The 24,268-nt window shown below is 42.9% G+C and overlaps 2 protein-coding genes across 17 annotated transcripts in view; one reads left to right on the top strand and one right to left on the bottom strand.

The window, feature by feature from the left end:
- The window catches only part of WRAP73 (WD repeat containing, antisense to TP73), a 35,880-nt gene extending 16,247 nt beyond the window's left edge, over positions 1-19,633 (bottom strand). For 2 of the 6 annotated variants that reach the window (XM_033921765.1, XM_033921766.1), the window contains exons 1-3: positions 19,019-19,225; positions 17,140-17,292; positions 13,548-13,664 (exon numbers count right to left, since the gene is read on the bottom strand). In XM_033921765.1, the coding sequence (XP_033777656.1) occupies positions 13,548-13,664; positions 17,140-17,292; positions 19,019-19,087 (339 nt within the window). In that variant the 5' untranslated portion in view covers positions 19,088-19,225. Of the gene's footprint in view, positions 1-13,547; positions 13,665-17,139; positions 17,293-19,018; positions 19,234-19,498 lie in introns of those variants that run through there. The other 4 variants (XM_033921767.1, XM_033921769.1, XM_033921768.1 and 1 more) reach the window with 4 other exon arrangements.
- Positions 19,283-24,268, top strand: part of TP73 (tumor protein p73) — a 199,988-nt gene continuing 195,002 nt past the window's right edge. For 6 of the 11 annotated variants that reach the window (XM_033921761.1, XM_033921759.1, XM_033921757.1 and 3 more), the window contains exon 1: positions 19,283-19,545. The gene's annotated coding sequence lies outside the window, so the exon portion shown is untranslated. Of the gene's footprint in view, positions 19,546-21,652; positions 21,672-23,722; positions 23,988-24,268 lie in introns of those variants that run through there. The other 5 variants (XM_033921753.1, XM_033921760.1, XM_033921756.1 and 2 more) reach the window with 5 other exon arrangements.

Here is a 24,268-nt window from a genome sequence, read left to right as displayed (position 1 = left end):
GGTAGATTTCCGGCTAGCATGCGCTAATCCGGTGCGTGCGATAAAACCGCTAGCGCGGCTTTGTAAAAGGAGCCCTAAGTGTTTTTATAAAATACTAGCACTAAGCGGTAGAAATTGTGCTTACACTGCAGGCATGGATGTTTACACCTGCTCCTCTATATGCCCGCTGGCAAAGTACGTCCATCATGCCAACAAGTGTACTTTTATGCTAATTGCACTTTTATAAACAGGACACACATGCCTGAGAATTACCCTCTAAATGCACAGGATTGGCAGCATTACTCCCTTTTGAAACTTCCTTCTTTTTTTTTTTTTTTTTTTATATCTTTATTCATTTTCAAAAAATTACAACAGGTGTACAACAATCATTCAGAAAGACCTTAAATCATCACTTGACATTCTTATTTATATTATTCCAAATAAATAATTATATAAAGAAACCCATCCCATCCTCCCAGATACCAATTTATGTTACTTCAAATAAATTCTTATATAAGAAGCCCCCCCTCCCACCCATATACCAATTAATAACAATTGTCAATTATAATCCTTCAAAATCCCACCCCCTTATCTTATTCAATATTTTGGTGTTTAAGATGTCTGAAACTTCCTTCTTAAACTTGGCTTTCTAGGGGCCAGGCTTTCAAAGCTGCTTGCACTTTTCATCTGGGAAGCATTTGTTCCTTTTTCAAATATTTTTCTCTCTATATTAAAAGAGCATTACACTAAATTGATCAGAATGATCCAAATCAAATTCTAACAAATGCCCATTGTTCTGTGGATGAAAATTGTACAATCAAACCTCGGTTTGCGAGTAACCCGGTTTGCGAGTGTTTTGCAAGATGAGCAAAACATTCTCGCAAATCAAGTGTTGACTCGATTTGCCAGCACCCCCCCTCCCCGATAACCGGCATCGCTCCCCTCCCCCGCGCGAACCAGCACCCCCCGCCCGAACAACTTCAAACTTACTCCCCGTCTGGCACCAGCACGCAGCCCACAGGATGTGCCAGTGCCACTTGAAGAACTTCCTGCCTCTTGCTGGGCCTTGAGCATGCATCTGCGCATGCTCAAGGCCTTCTAGTTCTCCCTCTCGCCCAGCAAGAGGCAGGAACTTCTTCAAGTGGCACCGGCACGTCCTGTGGGCAGCATGCCGGTGCCAGACGGTGGGTAATTTGAAGTTGTTCGGACGGGGGGTGCCGGTTCGCGCAGGAGGGGAGCGATGCCGGTTCTTGGGGGGATGGACGGAGATATCAAGCGAGTTTCCCTTAGCTCCTATGGGGAAACTCGCTTTGATATACGAGTATTTTGTTTTACGAGCATGCTTCTGGACCAAATTATGCTCGTAAACCAAGGTTCCACTGTATATCAAACCTGAAGTATTTTTTTAAAGTACAAAAAAAGATAAAATACCCAGCTGATAATTAAAAAAAATCCATTTAGACGATAATGTGATAAATACAGTGTTCTTTGCCAGACTATGAGACATGGCCCAAAGATTTGATGGCCAATGGCAGGTGTGAGACTCACGGTTTTCACCACACAAAACACACTTTAAAAACCTTGCATCTCAAGTGACTTGTCAAATTGTGTCCTAGACTCGACTGGGTCACACAGCCTCTTTACATAGCTATGTCTGTCTGCATTGGCTATCAGGTTATCTAGTCCACATTCCTAAACACAAACTATTTTGCAACTCACATAGCCATTTATAATTACAATGGACTAAGTTTAATATCTATCTCCTGTTTACCGCAGTAGATTTTTCACAACTCTGTGGCAATTATGGGGCACATCATCATAAATTTGCATATCCGTTTACCCATGACAGCATGGAAATAGGTCAATTCGCTCACCCAGAAGTTCTATATCTGTTCACATAACCAAAACATATGTATCGAAGACGCTGGGAGACACCACACTTCAGGAACAGAATTTTATATGAAGGGCCAGATTTTGCAGCCCTTCTTACAGCCACAAAATCGCAGGAGACCGAAAACCCTGTATTTAAGGACATTAACAGTTCACCAGTATTCAATACACAGACTGAACCAGAGAAACCTCAAGATACCTGAAGGGAAAACAAGGACACTGGGAATCTAATTTCTGTGATGACTGAAGACTTCACAGGGTGTTAAGGAAAAGCAGATGAAGACACTTTATCCCTGTTTGTACTAATTGTCCTGTCTAGTGTGGTATTTTGTTTCTCTGTTGCTTACTTGTGTGCTTGATACAATCCTACTTGTCATCATGGAACCGTACCCTCTCCCAGAGTTCAGAACTAGTATAAATTTATGTGCATATATGGCCTATAGAAACATGAAACAAAAGCTCTCAATTTCTTGACAAAATGTTTCACTGTGTATTCTGATAATTTTTCTCAACTTTTTCTCTCATTTAATTTCATTATTTTTCTTTTAAAAGCTTTATTTTTTTTTTTGGCCAATTTCTGACAGCCATAGACCATAATGCAGACAAATCCAGATTCTCTGCTATGCCTGCCTTAGCCACACTGAGCCAAGGCCTGTAAGCTGAGGATCATGGCACCAAAGGGAAAATACAGCTCAATCAGGGCCCGACTCTAGTCAAAATAGAGTTGACCCATAGGAGGGGCCTAAGGGATCTGGCCAATCAGAATCTTAGGCCACTCCCAACACATCACATAATGCACTGGGAGACAGGCCTAAGATTCCAGTTAGCCCAGGTCCCTCCCCGGTGTTTCCCACGATGCATCGGGAAGGGGAAGGCCTGCCATTTGGGTAAAGGCAGGCCTGCCGGATGGATGAAGTATCCATCCATCCGACCAACTAAGAAAGGTAAGGGGGAGGTCTGGCTGGGGGTCTGGAGGCTGCCTACCTTTCGATGGGGTAGATGGTGTCCAGCAGGTGGGACTGGGTATCCCTCCTGCCGGCGATGTTTTCGGGGTTTGTGGGGGGTGTCCAGCAGGAGGGATTGGGCATCCCTCCTGCCAGCGATCTTTGCAGGGGGTGGGGGACGGGTTCCCTGATTCTCTAACTGGCGCTTATGACAGACGCCAGTTAGAGAATTGTGGCGCTAGGCAAAGGACTGGCCTCTCCCATGCCTAAAAGGTCTTGTTTTGGGTGTTTTGGGATTTGGGCAAATTTTGGGGTGGGAAAATGTTATAAGGATAGACGTAGTGGTGGTCTGAGCGATTAAATGCCTGGATGTAGAAGTAGGCCATTCTCAAGAAAAGCCACATTTTCAACGTTTTTTTTTCAAGAATGGACATTTTTCTACTGCTGACTTTGTGCGACTAGTGCTTTAGGCCAAAAAAGGACTTTGACTTTTTTTTTTTTTTTAATTATGTCTCTCCACGGAAACAAGACAGAAAGAAGATGGATTCATTTGAGCTTTGGAGCTGGAGAAGGATTTTAGGTTGCCGTGGAATGCCAGAAGAACTAACAAATCAATTCTGGAAGAGATCAAACCGTCTATGTCATTCAAAGTTCAAATGATGAAGTTATGACTGTTTTATTTTGGTCACATCATCAGAAGAGAGATCATGTACCTTTCCTCTTATTTGACTTCCTTACACATCCAGGGTGGGTGGGTGGGAGGAGGGGGAAAGTATTATTGTTTGCTATACTTAATTATCTATATTATTGAAATTAAATATGTACTTCTATTAATTATGGGGGAGAGGGGGAGAAAATTATTGTTTTTAATAATTATTTGTGTATTTAAAGTGCGTTCTGTGTAGTGTTTATGTTTAAATTCATTGTCACTGTTAACATTTGAAAATGAATAAAGATTTATAAAAAAAAAAGAAGAAAAAGAAGAGAGAGATCACTGGTAGACATCATGTTTGGAAAGATCGATGGAACCAGGTGAAGAGGATGACCTGCAAACAGATTTCAGGACATGTTGAAAACAACCATGGGGATGACGCTGGAGGACCTTTCTGGACTAGCACAAAAGCACAGTTACTTACCGTAACAGGTGTTATCCAGGGACAGCAGGCAGATATTCCCACACATGGGTGACGTCACCGACGGAGCCCCGCAGCGGACAGCCTCGAAAGCATCTTGCTTGAAGATCTCGAGCTTTCGATTGCTGCATCGCGCATGCGCGCGTGCCTTCCCGCCCAAACTAGGGGGCACATCTCCTGAGAGGATCCTCAGTTCAGATACCAAGCTAAGAAGCCAACCAGGGGAGGTGGGAGGGTTGTGGGAATATCTGCCTGCTGTCCCTGGATAACACCTGTTACGGTAAGTAACTGTGCTTTATCCCAGGACAAGCAGGCAGCATATTCCCACACATGGGTGACCTCCAAGCTAAATCAAAAGGGAGGAGGGAAGTTGGCAATTTAAGAAAAAAGATTCTGTAAAACAGATTGGCCAAAATGGCCATCCCTCCTGGATAAAGTATCCAGACAATAATGAGAAGTAAAAGTGTGAACCGAGGACCAAGTGGCAGCTTTACAAATTTCCTCAATAGGAGTTGATCTGAGGAAAGCAACAGAAGCCGCCATAGCCCTGACCTTATGGCCCGTTACTCGACTCTGTAGAGGAAGACCAGCCTGAGCATAACAGAAAGAAATACACGCAGCCATCCAGTTGGAGATAGTACGCTTCGAGACGGGATGACCCAATCTATTTGGATCAAAAGAAATAAAAAGTTGAGGAGAATTTCTGTGAGGTTGAGTACGTTGAAGATAGAAAGCCAACGCACGTTTACAATCCAAAGTATGCAAAACCGCCTCACCAGGGTGAGAATGTGGCTTAGGAAAAAATACCGGTAGAACAATAGATTGATTGATATGAAAATCAGACACTACCTTAGGTAAGAATTTGGGATGTGTACGGAGTACCACCTTGTCATGGTGAAAAACAGTAAAAGGTGGATCCGAAACCAAAGCTTGTAACTCACTAACTCGACGAGCTGAAGTGAGAGCAATCAAGAAAACAGTTTTCCAAGTAAGATATCGAAAATGAGCCAAGTCAATAGGTTCAAAAGGAGGCTTCATCAATTGAGCCAAGACCACATTAAGATCCCATACCACAGGAGGTGGTTTGACAGGTGGATGGAGATTAAAAAGACCCTTCATAAAACGAGAAACTAGAGGGTGTGCCGAAAGTGATTTCCCCTCTAAAGGCTGATGAAAGGCAGCAATTGCACTAAGATGAACTCTAATAGATGTGGATTGAAGACCTGACTGGGATAGATGAAGTAAATAATCCAAAACGGAAGCCAAAGAAGAAGAAGTTGGCTGAAGATTATGAGTGGAACACCAAGAAGAGAATCTGGTCCACTTTTGACTATAACATTGACGAGTGGACGGTTTTCTGGAAGCCAGAAATACATCCTGAACAGACTGAGAAAATTCAGCAGAATCCATCAGGTAGAAAGGAACCATGCTGTCAAATGAAGAGACTGCAGGTTTGGATGAAGTAAGGATCCCTGACTCTGAGTGAGCAGAGAAGGAAAAACTGGCAGAAGAAGAGGTTCCTTGATGCTGAGTTGCAGAAGAAGAGAGAACCAATGTTGTCGGGGCCACCGAGGTGCTATGAGAATCATTGTGGCATGATCCGACTTCAACTTGACAAGAGTTTTGAGAATCAGAGGAAAAGGAGGAAAGGCGTAAAGGAACTGATTCCTCCAGTCTAGTAGAAAAGCATCCGCCTCGAGACGAAGAGGGGAGAAGATGCGGGAACAAAACAGAGGAAGTTTGAAGTTGTTGGGTGACGCAAAAAGATCCACCCGAGGAGTCCCCCATCGATTGAATACTTGACGAAGTGTGGGGGAGTTGATCGTCCATTCGTGAGGTTGAAGCAGACGACTCAATTTGTCTGCAAGGCAATTCTGAATACCCTGAATATAAACGGCTCTAAGAAAGATGTTGTGTGAAATCGCCCAATGCCACAACTTCAGAGCTTCCTGACACAGAGGATGGGAACCCGTCCCGCCCTGTTTGTTGACATAATACATTGCTACTTGATTGTCCGTCCGAACAAGGACTACTTGGTCGTGAAGGATGTGAAGGAAAGCTTTGAGAGCAAGAAATATCGCTCTGAGTTCCAACAGATTGATATGACATCGACGATCTGTGGCCGTCCATAATCCTTGCGTACGGAGACCATCTACGTGGGCTCCCCATGCGTACTCGGACGAATCTGTTGTGAGAACTTTCTGATGAGGGAGATGGTGAAACAGCAAACCTCTGGAAAGATTTGAAGAGAGCATCCACCAGCGGAGAGACTTCTTTAAAGAAGGTGTCACCGTTATATGGCGAGAAGGTGGATCTAGAGCTTGTTGCCATTGGGATGCCAGAGTCCACTGAGGGATGCGAAGATGTAGTCTTGCTAAAGGAGTCACATGTACTGTAGATGCCATGTGACCGAGAAGGACCATCATTTGACGCGCCCTGATAGTTGATAGGGAAGCTACATGATGACAAAGGTTTAAAAGAGTATTCTGTCGGTTGAGAGGAAGAAAAGCTCTCATGCGGACAGAATCCAACACCGCCCCAATAAATTGGATCGATCGAGTTGGAACTAACTGAGATTTTGGAAAGTTGATATGGAACCCCAGACTTTGAAGAAAAGAAATAGTCTGAAGGGTCGCTTGCGTAACCCCTGTAAGAGAAGGAGCTTTTATAAGCCAATCGTCGAGGTAAGGAAAAACTTGCAATCCCTGGGCTCGAAGGGCCGCGGCTACCACAACCAGACACTTGGTGAAAACCCGAGGGGAGGTTGCTAAGCCAAATGGAAGAACCCTGTATTGAAGGTGAAGGTTCCCCACCTTGAACCTGAGATATTTGCGAAAGTTTGGATGAATAGGAATGTGAGTATAAGCCTCTTTGAGATCCAGTGAGCACATCCAATCCCCTTGATCCATGAGGGAGTACAGAATCGGGAGAGAGAGCATGCAAAATTTTTCTTTGACTAGAAATTTGTTGAGAGCTCGGAGATCCAGAATAGGTCGCAAATCCCCCGTCTTCTTTGGAACCAGGAAGTATCTGGAATAAAACCCCTGGTTGTGTTCGAGAGGAGGAATTTCCTCCACTGCTCGAAGGTGAAGAAGAGCCCGAGCCTCCCGAAGAAGAAGGGGAAGTTGCGAGGAACTGGAAAGACACTCTCTTGGAGGGTGATCTGGAGGCACCTGAAGCAGGCGCAGAGAGTATCCCTCGCGGATGATCGTAAGGACCCAAAGGTCCGATGTAATGGTTTCCCAGACAGATGAAAAAAGGGAAAGGCGACCTCCGATGGGTAGGGAGGAATTTGGATGTAAAGAGGTTGGAATGCTCATCACTGGACCGTCAAAAAGACGGAGCTGTTTTGGTTGGAGCAGGTGTCTGGGGCTTTTGAGGACGTTGTTGTTGTGGCCGTCTAGGTGGAGGCCTAGAAAAATCCGGTGTGGACTTCATGGGGTAACGACGAGCTGGAGGTCTGTAAGCTCTAGTCACAGAAGGTTTTGGTTTCGGACGAAGCAGAGAGGCGAAGGAGCGCTCATGCTCAGAAAGCCTTTTAGTAGCTGCTTCAATAGAGTCATCAAAGAGCTCAGAACCTTGACACGGCAGGTTTGCTAAACGATCTTGTAAATTGGGATCCATATCTACAATCCTGAGCCATGCAAGACGTCTCATAGCCACTGCAAATGCCGAGACTCTGGAGGATAGCTCAAAAGCATCGTAAGATGCCTGCAACATGAATAGACGTAACTGAGATAGAGATTGAATAATATGTTTATATTCAGAAAGGCGTTCTTTGGGCCAGTCTGGGCAAAACGATGACAACTGCTTCAAAAAATGGTTAAAATATGAAGTAAAGACATAGTTGTAATTCAAAATTCTATTTGTCATCATAGAATTTTGATAAAGTCTGCGCCCAAACTTGTCCATAGTTCGCCCTTCGCGTCCTGGTGGAACTGTTGCAGACACCTTAGATGGGTGAGCCTTCTTCAGGGAGGATTCCACCACTAGAGATTGATGAGAAAGTTGAGATTTCTCAAACCCTTTACATGGAACAGTACGATACCGAGACTCCAGCTTCGATGGAATAGCTGTCACAGAATAAGGAGTCTCCATGTTACGTAGAAACGTCTGCTTCAGCACCGGTGTCATGGGTAGACGTAAAGTCTCCTTAGGAGGATGAGAAAGTTCCATATCCGCCAGATATTCAGGCGTGTATTTTGAATCGGAACGTAAATCAATATTAAGAGCCTGCCCCATGTCGAAGACAAATTTAGCAAAGGAAGCAGACTTCGAGGTCGAGGCTTCCTCAGGAGAAACAGAACGAGAACGATGTGTCACTGAAAAAGATGGAGAAGCCTCGCGTGAATACTGAGATACAGGCTCAGATTCAAGATGTAAAGTGATGGAAGATGCTCCACTGCCTGTCAGAGGAGGAGTGGCTGAATGTTTTCGCTTAAGGCTCCGAGTCGGAGAGGTGCGCGGAGTACGAGGCTTAGTAAGAGGAGATTTTTCTCGAGACAAATGCCTCGAAGGTGGTGTCCTCGACCTCGAATGCCTCGATGAAATTGAAGAGGCAATGGTAGTATGAGCTTTGGAAGTAAGATCAGAATGCTTCGAGCTCTTTGTAGAGGTAAGCTTCGAAGATCGAGACCTGTGCTTGGATCGAGGTAATGCTTGTTTAGCCCCATGTTCAGATGAGGAGTCCGACGAGGAAACCCTGGATCGAGACCTTCGACGAGGAGATCGTCGAGAAGGTGCAGATTTTTGCTCAGGCTGGAGTTGCGCAGACAGAGTCGAGGCCGGTACCAACTGAGCCACTATTGAGGAAATTTGCGTAGTCAGAATTGACTTCAGCATATCCTCAAACATGGGGACGGAGACCAAAGGACTCGGAGTCACAGGAGGTCTCGTGCGTTCCAAGGAGGGCGACCTCGATCGAGAGTATTCCCTGGACTTGGAAGCACGTTTTGAAGGTCTGGAAGACGGAGTCAAACCTGGGGCCCCAGGTTGAATGGAGGTAGACTCTGTCGGCTTCTTAGGGATGGTACCTGAAAAGGAAGCAGGAGACTTACCCCCCAATCCAGGCTTCGAGGACATCGTCGAGGCCTTCGAGGCCGAGGACCCGGAGGTCTTCGAGGCCGAGGCCTGTCGAGGAGGCGAGGTCGAGGTTTTAGTACTCGAGGTTGGACCCGGAGTCGAGGATTTTACAGATGCCTCGACCGAGGCCACAGCTTTTTCAGGCTCCATACGAGGAAAAAGCTCCAAAAACCTGTCGCAGCGGCGTTTAAAAGCACGAGGTTGAAGAGTGAGGCAGCGAAGACAATCTTCAGGGCGATGAGTCGACCCGAGACAGATCATACACCGACTATGTGGATCAGTGATGGAAATAGTCCTACCGCACTGATAACACCTTTTAAACCCGGTAACAGGCCGGGACATAGATAGGACAAAGTCCGTGTCGAGAACGGAGAAGAGAGGCCTAGGCCTTAATCTTCCAACCCGACGCTAAAGAAAAACAAAAAGATGTTTTTTTTTGTTTTGTTTTTTTTATATATATAGAAATAAAATAGAATTAGAATAGAAACACAGCGACCGAAAACAATAAAAAGTACTCAGCCGCGGTGAAGAGAAGGCACAACGCTACGGGAACCAAGTCGACAAGTCTTCTCGGCTCCGCGGAAAACGTTGAACTGAGGATCCTCTCAGGAGATGCGCCCCCTAGTTTGGGCGGGAAGGCACGCGCGCATGCGCGATGCAGCAATCGAAAGCTCGAGATCTTCAAGCAAGATGCTTTCGAGGCTGTCCGCTGCGGGGCTCCGTCGGTGACGTCACCCATGTGTGGGAATATGCTGCCTGCTTGTCCTGGGATAAACCTATTTCTTTTTAGATCCACAATTCATCAAGTAACAAGGACTCAAGCACGAGTCAGTCACCTAACAACAACCATACCCCTACAAATAGGTGCTGCCATGGTAATTTTGCAAAATGGCCATGTGCTATTGGCAACATTAATACTTTTTGAGTCCTGAGAAAGTGGCTGGTGGCTTCATTTTGACTCACTGATTTGAGTTTTTTTGACTTATCACATATATAAGAATATTAAAATCTCCAACTAATTGCTAGTATGCAATAAATAGTCAAATTGCACCGGTTTATGCAAATATGCTATATGACAAAACCATTGAATGAAAGTTTTTCTGCCGATGATGTGGTTGGAGGTTGGTAGGGCATACATTTGCTCACCACGATCCTGAGGCTTTTTCCTTTCATTCTGAGAGGTTATTCAGTTTTTGTTGTGGTGTGTTTTTTGGTTTTTGCAATACACTAATCCCCTACTTCCTTGTTGTTTTTTGTGACATTAATACTCGTTCACTAATGGAAAAAAAAGGAAAAATCTGGCTTTTGGAATTGCAGTAAAAATGGCCTTGTGTGCAGTTACGTATAAGGGTGCGCTATGACCAATCTTTTACACAGCTTAGTAAAAGAATCCCTAAAAAAAAAAAAAAGGGATTTTCACATTGATAGTAAAGTAAAAAAACAATCTCCTTATATGTGCTGCCAGATCCAGCCTGTGTACTTTTCCGTTCAAGATAATCATGAAACACTTAAGATGTACCGAATGTCATGAACAATTTTATACAGCATTTTTACAGTTTGTACAAGGTCATCTGGCAGAAACATTCTTCTATTCTAAAGCAAAGAAGGTGTTGAATGAATGTGTCAAACTAATTAGTTCAGCAGCCCGGACTAACAGCATTTACCTTAATAAATCTCTATATAACCCTTGAACTTGATACAACACATAGCATATTACTTTCTAGACTATTAAGTAACTCAACAGATCCTGTCTCAAGTACTAACTCACCCGTCTGCTTTCGCAGACTAAAGCTTTACTGTATTAGGGCATAAAAGTGCAAAAATTAATCAGCTGTCTGAGATAAGTTAATTTAGCAACCTGTTTACAGCTGGAGAGGAAAACTATTTCACTGCATGTGTCATCTACTACGCATCTTGGCAAAACCTTAATGAAATCTTGTAGGGTCACGGTGTGTTCTAACTGCTGGCAATAAATACCCACTAGTCCAACACACACACATTCACAAAAACTTACACTTCCTCAGCCCCCAGTCTGGGATATTAAGATCACTAGACACATGCCAGTCATTCTTTATTTAAGTGGTTCATTATACCGAGACAGTTAAATCTGTCTTCTTAGTGGTGGGGCCACCAATGTAGAACGCACTGCCTGAGAATTTAAGATTCTGTGCTAGTGTTCTGATGTTTAGAAAATTGTTGAAAATGCATTTTTTGTGCAAGCATTTCATTGAACTGAAGCTTGCCCATTCTAGAGAATTCTGTATGGTTTCGGGGATTCAATGATGTAAAGGGAAGACTATACCCCTGTTTTACGAAGCCGCAGCAATGGCCCTGAAGCCCTTTAAATCTCCATGGGCTTCGGGGCCGTTACCGCAGCGCAGACACGTAAAACAGGCCCTATGTTAAATAAAAAACAAACAAAGACAACTTATTTGATTATGTATTTATTTTAAGCCACCTAGGTTTTAGGCAGTTAATAAATATTTTAAATAAAACTGGACTGCTCAATCAGCGCATACTCCTTCCCTTTTACAAAACCATAATGCGGTTTTTAGCATCGGCTGTGGCAGTAACAGCTCCAATGCTCATAGGAATTTTACGAGCATCGGAGTTGTTACCACCGCAGCCAGTGCTAAAAATCGCACTACGGTTTTGTAAAAGGAGATATTATAACTTTAGTTTCTTATTTAACACAATGTTAACAACAAAACAACAACAAAAGATATACAGTCATTAGCATGTTTTCAATGAATTCCAGAGGGCTCTCACTTTACTAGCTCTCTTTTACAGTATTTCATAAATGTTACTGTATTATTTTAGCTTCCAATGGTTGTATAAGAGCTTGGTTAACTGCAGTTAAATTTTGATTTGCAGTTAAATTTTGTTGTTATATGAAAAAATTAATAAAAAATGTTAAACATAAAAAATAAAAAAATTTTGATTTGTAAACAGATTTAAATCTGAATATCCCTGAAATATCTGCTACAGTATTTATTTGTAGGTTCCAATTAAAAAGATCTTTACATTATTCTACTTGATAAGTTAAAACACTTAGGACCTTATTCTATATAGGACGCCGGTCTCTGCAGCCACCTAAGAAGTTGCTGAGAATAGGGTACCAATGTCCTATGCAGAATCGCATCTACCCTAAAGGACGCCTAACCCCTCCGATTCTCTAACCAGCACCCATGTTACGGGCGCCAGTTAGAGAATTGTGCCTTAGCCTGATCGCAAAGATAGGCAGCTCAGCTGCTCATCTTTGCTGAGGGATCTTTTGACATCAGTTGATTGAGGCAAAGGAAGCCCCAATCAGCTGAGCCGGCAGGACTCCCCGAAGCCGCACTTCAGAGAGTACTGTCGGCCTAGTTGATCCGGGGGGGGGGGGGGAATATCCCTGCCATTATCAGCTGAGTCGGCTGCAACACAGGCTCCCCCAACACGTACCCCCCAAATTGGCATGAGGTATGCCCACTCCCTTCTGCCAACAGCCCCTTCAATCCCCTGAAACCCCCAACCTCAAGACCTCATTATGGCACCCCTAAGCCCCCCCCCCCGAATCACCCCCCCATATCTTTCTGAAGAAAGGCTGGCCAGAGGGATGCCTACAAAAAAGGAATGGGACTTGGATATGATAGTATGTGATGATCTTAAGGTGCATGGCCAGGAGGAAAAAGGAGGTATTGATGCCCCTGTATAAGACTGGTGAGACCTCATTTAGAATATTGTGTACAATTCCGGAAACTGCACCCTCAAAAAGACAAACAGAGGAATGCTACTAAAATGGTTGGTGGTCTTCATTATAAGGCAGATAGGGATAGACTTAAAGATGCAAATATGTATACTTTGGAAGAAAGGCAAAGAGGGGAGATATGATAGACATTTAAATACCTACGTGGCATAAATGCACATGAGACAAGTCTCTCGTTTGAAAGGAAGCTCCGGAATGAGAGGGCTAGGTTGAAGTTAAGATCTAAGCAATCTAAGGAAATACTTTTTTTTTTTTAGAGAAAGGATGGTAGAAGTGTGGAATAGTCTCCCAGTAGAGGTGGTGGAGACAAAGTCTGTGTCTGAGTTCAAGAAAGCGTGAGACAGGCACATGGGATCTCTTGGGAGGAGATAGTGGATGCTGAGGATGAGCAGACTGGATGGATCATTTGGCCTTTATCTGCCATCATATTGCCATGTTTCTTGATCTGTATTGGCCAGAATACCTAAATTCTACATTAAGTTCAGTTAAGTGAGTAAGATATAGAGTGGATAGAACAAAAGATTACAGAAGTATGAACTAATCTTTAAGTTTCTGCCAAAAATTCAACAACTCTGGATCAATTTTAAATCACAATATTTGGATCCTACCACAAGCATTGAGAATACATCCAGAAATGAAATAAAGCAAGCAGATAATACTATGAAACGTCTTATTTGAAATACTACAGCTTTAAGTCCTCATAGGTTATTTTGGGAAAGTGCAGACAGTAACATCCGATACTAGGTAGAAAAGTCATGACTTCACACTTACATGAAACTCAGTTGTGTTGAGAATATGACGACCGTCTGGGCTCCAAAATGAAGCCACCAGCCCTGCAGAGCCCTCATCAATCTTGCAGTGCCAATCTGGCTGCTCCAAAGACCAGACCTGGGATCAAACAGGAGGAAAAGCTAACTGAGTGATGTGGAAACAAACCCATCAACAGCATTTTAGAATTAAAAAGGACAAGCTCAGTGCTTAATTTTTAAGTCATCTTGAGTAAGCATCTCAGATATGAACTAAAATCTAAGAGGCAGCAACATACACAACCAAGTCTGAATCACATCCTGAACCATGAAGAACTGGCACTGGATACCTCTGGAAAAGTAAGCACAAATTTAAGAAGATTAGTACTCCATGCTAAATCATTTTATTGTTAATGAATAAAAGTCAAGGATAGAGGAGGGATTGCCTAATTAGAATATAGAATCAGAGGTCAGAGGCCTGGATCTCACAGATTTAGTTCTAACTGCATGAATTTTCATTAAGGCATTTGACTTCTAGCTCCCTCTATATAAATTTTCCGAATATTCTTTCCATCTCTTTTTAATGTTTTCTGGATCATTCAATATCATTCCATTGATGTCTTTAAGCATTCCCAGTCGAGGTTGGAATTTCTGTCGCAATCTCTTAATCTCCTTACATGCTAATCTGTTTTTTTAATTTACATGATCTGATTCAATATATCCTTGAGATATCGTTCTTTGTCTTGATAACTTGATGTTGAAACACTCAGTTCCTTTGTGATACTTTTTCTCTATTACCGGCTAGTTTTGCTTGTCTTCTTTCTTCTGCTACTTTTCCGATTTCTTCTGAGATCTAAAGTGGATTTCTTAACTTTCTTCTGGAGTGTTTTGGGGTTTGTTTGTTTTTTAGCTTCATCAGTGTTGATGTCATTTAATAACTCTTTGGACTCTCTATCTCCTGTATCAAATAAGGCAAACCTGTTTAGTTTAATCCAATAGTCTGATGGAATGTTTTCAATGTCATATTTTGGGATCTCTCGAATGATCTTCTTGTGAAGCTTTACTTTGATTTCGCATGTCAAAAGCTCATGGTCACTTCCACAGTCAACTCCTGGTTTAGTCCTTGCAGTCAAAACTACAGATTTCCATCTCTGTCCTATGCAGATGTAGTCAATTTGATTTAGATACATGCCATTTGTAGAGGTCCATGTGTACTGGCAACGTTTGTGGTGTTGGAAATGCGTATTCATGATTGACAGTTGGCTTGTTTTGCAAAACTGTACTAAGTTAATCACCAGCTTCATTTCTTTCTCCTATATTGTGCTTTCTAACCACTGCATCTTGAGATTTATTTATTTATTTATTCAACGGTTTACATTAATTTATTCAGGTACTCAAGCATTTTTCCCTGTCTGTCCTGGTGGGCTCACAATCTACCTAATGTACCTGGGGCAATGGGGGAATTAAGTGACTTTCCCAGGGTCACAAGAAGCAGCGTGGGTTTGAACCCACAACCCCAGGGCGCTGAGGCTGTAGCTTTAACCACTGGGCCACACACTCCCCACATCCTACTTTTGCATTCAAGTCCCCCATAATGATCAGCAGATCTTGTTTTGGCATTTGATCTATTACATTTTGAAGTTTATTTATTTAAAAAATTTCTATACCGTTTAAAACTAAACAGTTTACAATACATAATTTTATAAAAACATGATAAAACAATTCTACATCCTCATCTTCTGCATCTGTCATTGGAGCATACACTAGACAGTATAGTATTGTTCTAATAATGCCTGTCCTGACTTAAGGAAGGAGGTTTTGGCCTCTGAAAAATAGTTTAAAATATAACAAGTTAGTTCAATTAAAAAGTATCACCTTCTTCTTCAGAGAATATGAGTGCATGTGCACATGTGTGTTTTTGACCCTCTAAATGTTACAAAATATTGGACGAACATGGGTTAGAGCCTTCTGTAATTCCTCAGTATGCCCCTCCTAAAGCAGTGCAAGGTTCAGACCCTGCAGTACAGAATTTTAATGCATATTTACATACACCACTAGAGAAAGAAGAGAGAGAAATCAGTAAGTCCCTTAAAATCGATGTCTTCCAGAACATATCTCAGACTGGTATAGCAGAACTCAACAAAAGAGGTTAATAGGTATGACTACATTTCACCTTCCTCATTGTCGCTGCTATACCAGTTTGAACAAGTGGGATCTACCCAAGCATAACTGCACTGGGAAGAAGATCATAAGGCTTCCTGAATAACTGCTCTGTCAAAGCCAACTGTCTTCTGGAGAGAACATTAAGTTTGTAGTGCTGCATTCCTTTGCCACCCTGAAGACATCCTAATGCTAGCCACCCAGTACCTCAATAGACACCTTGATCCAATAAGCCTGGAAATGCCTGCTCAGAATATAGAAAGCACTTGTGTAGCTGGCTTTGATGGCAATGTTGAGGTAAGCTTCGATCAATAACTTGCCTAGGTGCAATGACCAAGTATAGTCTTGGGTAACCAGTTTGACGGTGTGCAAGAGATCCTCTGCAAGATTACTTGCCCAGCCCAAACATAGATAAACTAGGGTTTAACTTGGTTTCTCTTACCACCAGATCCTGTTTGAACCAACAGTCTGTTCTTACAAACCTCTGGGCATCTTTACATAGGGCAACTCCCAGACCTTGTCTCCTGGTTCTTAAAAAAAATTGAGGTAGTGAAGCAACATCACTGCCCTAAACTGGAATGCCCTATCCATAGTTGAGCTACCACCCAAGTGCAACCATTGCAAGGAAATTTCAGTGGCACTCCCATACCAATTAAACAGCTCCATGGACAGGCAGGATGACATGAACCCAGTTATCTAGTCTAGACCAGGACTCTGGAAGTTTGGATCCTATTCCCCCTCCATACTCCACACACACACTTGAGTCTATGAACCCCTTGGTAGGCCCACGGATCTTCACACAGACATGCAATGTTCTGTTGCTAAGATGGGGGTGAACTCCTACAGTTCAAAGGGAGACCAGCATAGCATGTCTCTATTTATTAGTCAGGTCTAATGCTGCACCCACTTTATAACCTAGGCAGAGTGCCAACTACTGCAGCTTTGAACTGCATGCTTAGAAAAGGTGTCTCTTCTAATTCCTAGCAATGCACCAAGAACTGCCTCTCCCTCCAGCAGATACAGCCTGTTCAGAAGAGCTTCTACTCCTGACCAACTTGCTTCTTAAGGTGGAGGTCAGTGTCCACCCATGGCAAAAACTACTGCTGAGTGCAGCAGACCCAACTTGGCACACAGAGGCAGGGTCTCTTCATGAAAGTGTGCTCTAGGAGCCTTGATGATTGTGGATCCCCAATTACCTGCAGACTACCCTCTGGGGAGATGATAGAAAAAAGCAGAGCTATCAGATTCAAGTCTAACAAGACTTCCTGATGACTAGCTGAAGGGAGAAGGAGCGCAGGAAGAGAGAGTGATTTAGAGTTTGGAAATGATGTTGCATGCAGTGATGCTCACAAACCTATGCACTTGTACATGAATGTCTTTTACCATATAACAGCTACTGAGTCCACACCTCATAGCCACAGCTTCTTGGTCTCATCTGTGAAATACAATAAGCTTACCTGTATAAGCCCTCTCTTATACATAGCACATAGAATAAACAGAGAGTCCGCTGACCACTCCACATGCTGGATCTGATCCAAGCAGGTATACAGCTGAAGGATCTGCAGGGTGCTTACATCCCGAACCACTAATCTGTACTGGACACATGAAGCCTAGGTACAAAAGAAACAACTGTTAAAACAATACATATATCACAAAGACTTCAGATGAACCAGTTATATATATATATATATATATATATATATATATATATATATATATATATATATATATGGTTTTTTGGCTCCTTTGGGCCCCTTAGGATATGCAATATCACCATGTACTTTCATTCGCAATTACAGTACTCATGTTACCTCCTACTTTATATATATGTTTCACCAATTTAGACTAGTCACAATTTTTTGACCTGGAACTATAAATTGCAGATCCCTCCCGAACTCAGTGAACTTGTACACTGTATAATCCCTGGATGTCACTGTTTACCAAAAGCTCAGACTTCCGCCTTATTTAAAGACTCTGAATGGCAGCTCAACTGCATTACTAACAGATTTATCGCATAACTGTGCAAAGAGCTAGGCCCATCTAGATGCACTAATGTTATCAGTATCAGTGGTTCCCTTTATAATGTATAGAAGTGTTTCCTCAAATTAATTATTATTAATAAGACTGTCAACACAGATCTGTGGGGTCAGAAACAGCAACAGTTACAGCAGTGGAATGAGGGGCTAAAACGCAGACCTGCAGACATGAAATCTGAAACCTCAGCTGTGAATAAATGAAGATTTTTAAGGATGGGTGGTTGAGATCCACGAGATCTGTGTTTTACCCCTTCCCCTTAACATCTACTCTGACCAATTCACTGGCCAATTAAATCTCCAGATAAAAGAGCAAAAACTCTACCATAACTTTATCTGTGTAGTGTGTACCAGTCTGAATATCCACTAGTACCCAGATAATTTCTGGAATCCAGCCAGTATTCCAGTGAGTCCCCAAACTGGGTTCCTAACGAAATCAGATTATAGAATCTGTTTGTATTAACCCATATACGATTAGTTCAATTGACGGTCCTTCAGTATATGCGTAAATATTTTAAGAGTTCTGCCATACAAGTTTGGGAATCACTGCAATACTCAGATATTCAAAGCCAGTGTCTGTATTAAGCCTGGAATTAAACATCCAGGCCAAATTCAGCCTACTGGTTGGGTTGAGAACCATTAGCGGGAAGGGGTAAAACACGGAAGGGCTATAAAGTTTGGAAATAAATGATTAAATGTAGGCTAGTGGTGGGAAGGGGTAAAACGCAGATCTTAACTGCACGTCCTTAAAAATCTGAGGTCCGTGCCACTTTTAGTCTCAACATAGGCTATGGCTCTGAGAGACCTCTATGACAATTTAGCTCTGACGGATCCTAAAGCTTTTCCCTCCCTATGCCTAGACTAAAAGTGGCACGGACCTCAAATTTTCAAGGACATGCAGTTAAGATCCACGTTTTACCCCTTCCCACCATTAGCCTACATTTAATCATTTATTTCCAAACTTTATAGCCCGCTATTTCCCGACGATCTGAAGCCAGCTGGTTAAAAACCAGTAGTTTTCAGGATATGCACTATGCAAATTATCGCACGCATATGGACTGAGCGGGGTGTTGTTGCGGAAAAGTCAGAGTAGGCCACGGGTGTCAAAGTCCCTCCTCGAGGGCCGCAATCCAGTCGGGTTTTCAGGATTTCCCCAATGAATATGCATGAGATTTATTAGCATACAATGAAAGCAGTGCATGCAAATAGACCTCATGCATATTCATTGAGGAAATCCTGAAAACCCGACTGGATTGCGGCCCTGGAGTAGGCAGAAAAGGGCCGGTGCCTCAAGCGCACTCACCAAGTACCTGCCGTCCGGAGAGAACCTGCACAGCTGGCTGGACACCTTAAACACCTCGGAAAAATTCATCCTTGCTCGCGCCAGCCAAGGACCTGGGGAAGCCGGGGGGGTCCTTGCCACTTAAACCCCCCCCCCTAAAGCTCTCTAGCGGAGGCCGGGCCCAGCGGCAGCTCCCCTCCCTCCTGCTTCCCGCGGGCTCCCACCCGCCGCTCCGCCGCGCTCTCGCGGCTCACATTTCAAACGAGGCGTCGGGCCCAGCGCCTTCCAACGGACGTTTAGCCGCCCGGAGATGACGTTAACCCGCCGGACGCCGCGAACCAATCCGGGCAGGAAGAGCGCCCGGTGCACTCTGGGAGTCGAAGTGTTCTGTGGAGTTTGCGCGGCTGCTGGGCGGAGCTGGCCGTGCGGCGAAATGGAAGACCGACAGGGCTCTTTGAATCAGCGGCCGTGGCGACCAGGTTGTTTCAGTGATTGGCTTGCCTGGCTCTTGTTCCGGTTGACTGCTGTCTCTTTGGTCCTCTTCATAGGTCTCCTTTCTTTTCAGATCTCTTGGGGAGGGGGGGTTCTTTCAGGCTTTTCCATAGAGCTAGTTTGTTGTTTCCCAGGATGTGCCTGCTATATTTTGCATCACAACTTGCACCTGCTTTATGTGGGAAGAGGAATGAGGGGAGTGTGTGGTGAAGTGGTTAAAGCTACAGCCTCAGCACCCTATGGTTGTGAGTTCAAATCCCACGCTGCTCCTTCTGACCCTGGGCAAGTCACTTAATCCCCCCATTGCCCCAGGTACATTAGATTGTGAGCCCACCAGGCCAGATAGGGCAGTGATTCCCAACCCTGTCCTGGAGGAACACCAGGCCAATCGGGTTTTCAGGCTAGCCCTAATGAATATGCATGAGAGAGATTTGCATATGATGGAAGTGATAGGCATGCAAATTTGCTTCATGCATATTCATTAGGGCTAGCCTGAAAACCCAATTGGCCTGGTGTTCCTCCAGGACAGGGTTGGGAACCACTGAGATAGGGGGAAATGCTTGACTACCTGATTAAATTCATGTAAACTGCTCTGAGCTCCCTTGGGAGATCGGTATAGAAAATTGAATAAATAAATAAATCTAATCTGTACTGCGAACATTGCTAATTACCGAACACTAAACAAATTCACCTAATTTGTAGACGAAGCTGTTGAAAGATATTTTACAAAGAACGAGATGTTAATTTAGAGACAGACCGAAGTATTATTTCTACCAGGGAGTGCTGAAAAGTTACCCCAACCAACCAAATTCTGAGTGTTATTTTGCCACTGTAGCTGAAAAGTGTTTTCTTTCGTTAAGAAGCCAATTTGCAGAAACGAAATTCTCTGTTTCTGACATTGTTTCAGATCATTGTTTAAACCAGGGGTGTCAAAGCCCCTCCTCGAGGGCCGGAATCCAGTCGGGTTTTCAGGATTTCCCCAATGAATATGCATTGAAAGCAGTGCATGCAAATAGATCTCATGCATATTCATTGGGGAAATCCTGAAAACCCGACTGGATTCCGGCCCTCGAGGACCGACTTTGACACCTGTGGTTTAAACCATATTCACGTCATTCTCTTCTTGGATGGGCTGAGAACTTTGGGGCACCTCTCCCCGGTATCTCTATATAAATTGGAAAATGATTTATGAATAAACGATGGGCAGTAATTGGGAAAACAAATTTAGCCGCCCCCCGAGTTGCAGAATCGATCACTGCACGAATAAAATCGTTATTATGCAAATTGGTCAAGTAGGCGTTGCACATCTCATTACAGTTTCTTTGTAGTCATGTCATTGTTTTCATAAGGCTTTAGGGATTGTATTCCCATCGGTCTTTCTCTTTTGTAGGATCACATAGTTTGGGGTTATTGGTTAGTAGGATGTGAGCTCATATCCCCAAATTTTAAAATTCTACTTGCGCCAAAAACTTTTCACATTTGCAGGGTGAGCTTAGTAAGTGTTTTGTAAACCCTGTTAATTATCAACTAACTGTATATAGATTTGCATACAGCTATTCAATATTTTTCTTATTATTTCAGCTAATAAGTAGAGGTATTATCAATTAAGATTTTGACAATTGTTTTACTGTAGCCAACAAGTCAAAAGTCCAGAATTAACATTTGTAAGATTGGTTGTTGTTAGGTTTGGGGGGGGGGGCTTGGGGGGGTTACGTTTGCTTGTTTATTGATTTAAAAAAAAGTGAGGTTGTTTATTGGGGGCATTCATCTTAAATTATTTAGACATTAAAGTTTTTCTTGCCAAATGAATGCTTTCACTATGCACGCCCCACAAACCGCTTACAACTGAATAGCAAAAGCTTAATTTCTCAAATGCTGCATATAGATTTGACCAATTTCGTGATCGGCATTTGTCTTCATGTGTTTTCAAACTTTAGATATGAATAACGAGTAACATGACAAGTAACGATTTGAAAGTGTACCATATATGCAATATAAATAAAATTAGCAATTCTGCTTCAGTGAGACCGACTGTTAAATGACATTGAGGTGACTAATTAAGACATTGGCTGACTAATTTGGTTTTTACCAACAGATTGTACTGGCTGCTAAGAAATAAACAGTTTATATAGAAAAAACACACAACCAAATGTAATCAAGTTAAAGAATCTGGTGAACAAAGGTATAGAAGTAATTGCATGGATATTCGTTGTCTTTGAAGGTTATTTATTTATTTAGTCTATAACAATAGAGAATATGTAAATATACCTATTTACCGAAAAGAATTTAGACTTCTTTTGTTTAAGCAACAATAATAAAGGATTATAATTTTTTTCTCAACTTTTTATTATAAACGCACGATTTCGATGCAGAAATTTTCGAGCTTTTACAAAGAATCTTTTATGATATCGCAGCCTTTCTCCCTTTTTTTTCATGGGTTCTTGGATGTGTTTTTAATGATTGTGCCAGCTGATCAATAAAATAGAATATCGGTGTACTTTTACTTGAAATTAAAAAAAAAAAAATCAAAACAAAAGAATAAACTATCAAGAATGATCATAGGACCTTTATTTAAGCGTTTAATTATGAAAAAAGATATTTGATTGATACAGTGTTATTCATTTATCAAATTGCTTTTTGATTACGCTCAAAGGTTTGTGGATTTGTTTGCTCTTCTCGGGCACAAAGCCCTCCGATGGGACTGGGTAAAACAAGGATCCTTGCCGTAGAGGTCCGTGGGGACCGTGGGATCCTCGTCTTACCCAGTCCTGACTATGAGGAGTCGCTGAAAAGTTCTCAGCCCAACCAAGAAGAGAATAATGTGAAACCATGAAACTTACCAGTTAATTCCACCCCTTTCTTGACACTTTATGTTTCGTTTCATATCAATGAAACGAAAAGTGGCAAGAAGAGTGCGGAATAGCTTGTAAATTTCATGGCTCCACATCATTCTCTTCTTGGTTGGGCTGAGAACTTTTCAGCGACCCCCTCATAGGGGGCTCCTTTTACAAAGGTGCGTTAGGGCCTTAGCGCGCGCTAAATTGCCCTGTGCACTAGCCGCTACCGCCTCCTTTTAAGCAGGCAGTAATTTTTCAGCTAGCGTGCGCTAAAAACGCTAGCGCACCTTAGTAAAAGGAGCCCATAATAAATAGAAGAAGATGCGAACTCTTTGTTGATAAAGGCTACAGCCCTTCCATATTTTTACTTCACTGTTAAATGACGTCTGGTGAAAGAGGGGAGGGAGCATAAAACCTTTGCCGAGTGTACAGTCCCCTTCATTCTGAGGCTACAATTATAAATAAACTGGGGATAATTTCTTTCGTTATTATATAAATCGATAAAACGAGTATTTAAATAATACAGTCACACAGGTATGCAGCTTGGAACCAAACACAGAAATAGTACAACTCAAATTCAAGGCGTACAATTATTATTTCTTTCCGCCAGAAAGAGAACAATATGCTGCAGAGGCAGATGCTTTTTATTTTTTTTGGAGGGGGGCGGGTGAGGGATTGAAAAAGGAAGGGGCTGGAAGAATAAGCATAGTCAAAATCTGTTATATAGTCAGTGAAGATGACTAATTTGCAAATTAGATCTTCATGCCCCAATCTCCAGAGGTAAGAGTTTCTTTTATTTCAGAAACAAAACAGAAGGGGTATAGGAGGGGAGTTAAAAACCTAGGGTGAAATATTGCCCCGAAGAAAACAAAACTTTGTCTTTCTTCTTTGTATATAATTTAGAAATCGAGCTGAAATCGAAATTTTGCACAAATCATTGGCGCTCAGCGGGTTGTTTGGTAAATCCCAAGCCTGCTATCCTGCTTGACCTCCCTTCCTCCTTCCTGAGTGAGAAAAGTCTCTCTTCCCGCCTGTAAAGAGCTAAAAGGCGGCTAACGCCTCCTTCCTCCCCCCCTCCTTCTCTGGCCTCTCTCTCTCTCTCTTTCTTCCCTACAGATTCCCACTTATAGAGTGCTCAGCAGCCACCCCACCCCCACCCCGATCATCAGCACTGGTACAAGCATCTCCTCCCTTCAGGGTAGCAGCCTGCCCTTGTACAGGACAGGTGAAATCCGGACAGGGGGGAAAAAAAATCCCTGTCAACCTTGGTGGCAACAGAAAGAGAGGAAGGAGTTAAAGGGAAATGCCGTGACTACAGCCTCATGCTAGACGCACTACCCAGAAGGACCCTGTCCCGGAGTCTGTGGTAGGCAGCTTCCAAAGCTGGTACCGTACTTGCCCTCCGAGAAGCACTGAAGTGGGCAAACTCCCTGAGAGGCACGGATCTGCGACTTCAGTCCATGCCCGGGAGGGAGCTCGAACCCGGAGCACATCCAGGCCGGGGGAAAATGAGCCAGCCCTGGGTACAGACCTGCTGCTCCTACCCATGCCCATGAAAGTGACCACCCTGCGGGCACAGATCTGCACTCCCTCCGATTCATGCTAGCGAAATTGGTCTCATTGTACTCCCTGGGCTTTTTGCTGCCGAATTGGGATTACAGGTAAGGTCATACTTTAATATTATACGGTTTTATAAGTTTGCTTCATTTTGCTTCTAAAGAGCTCAAGATACATTTCAATTTATTTGAAGAACCAGTTTGCTATCTGATTATCTTTTGTTTTCGGACTAAAAGTAACATGGAAACTAGATAAATAATGTCACAAAATGTCCTAAATTAAGATAGAAAACCACCCTTTATATAAAAAATTAACAGGTTTAGAGGAAAAGAAAGCGAAACACTGCATTTTCCATGCTTTTTTTTTTTTTAACCTGGAAAGATAA

Source organism: Geotrypetes seraphini, chromosome 15, assembly GCF_902459505.1.
Source record: "Geotrypetes seraphini chromosome 15, aGeoSer1.1, whole genome shotgun sequence".
Classification (NCBI taxonomy): Eukaryota; Metazoa; Chordata; class Amphibia; order Gymnophiona; family Dermophiidae; genus Geotrypetes; species Geotrypetes seraphini.
The sequence above is the reverse complement of the archived record's forward strand: the minus strand, read 5'-3'. Positions and strand labels throughout refer to the sequence as shown.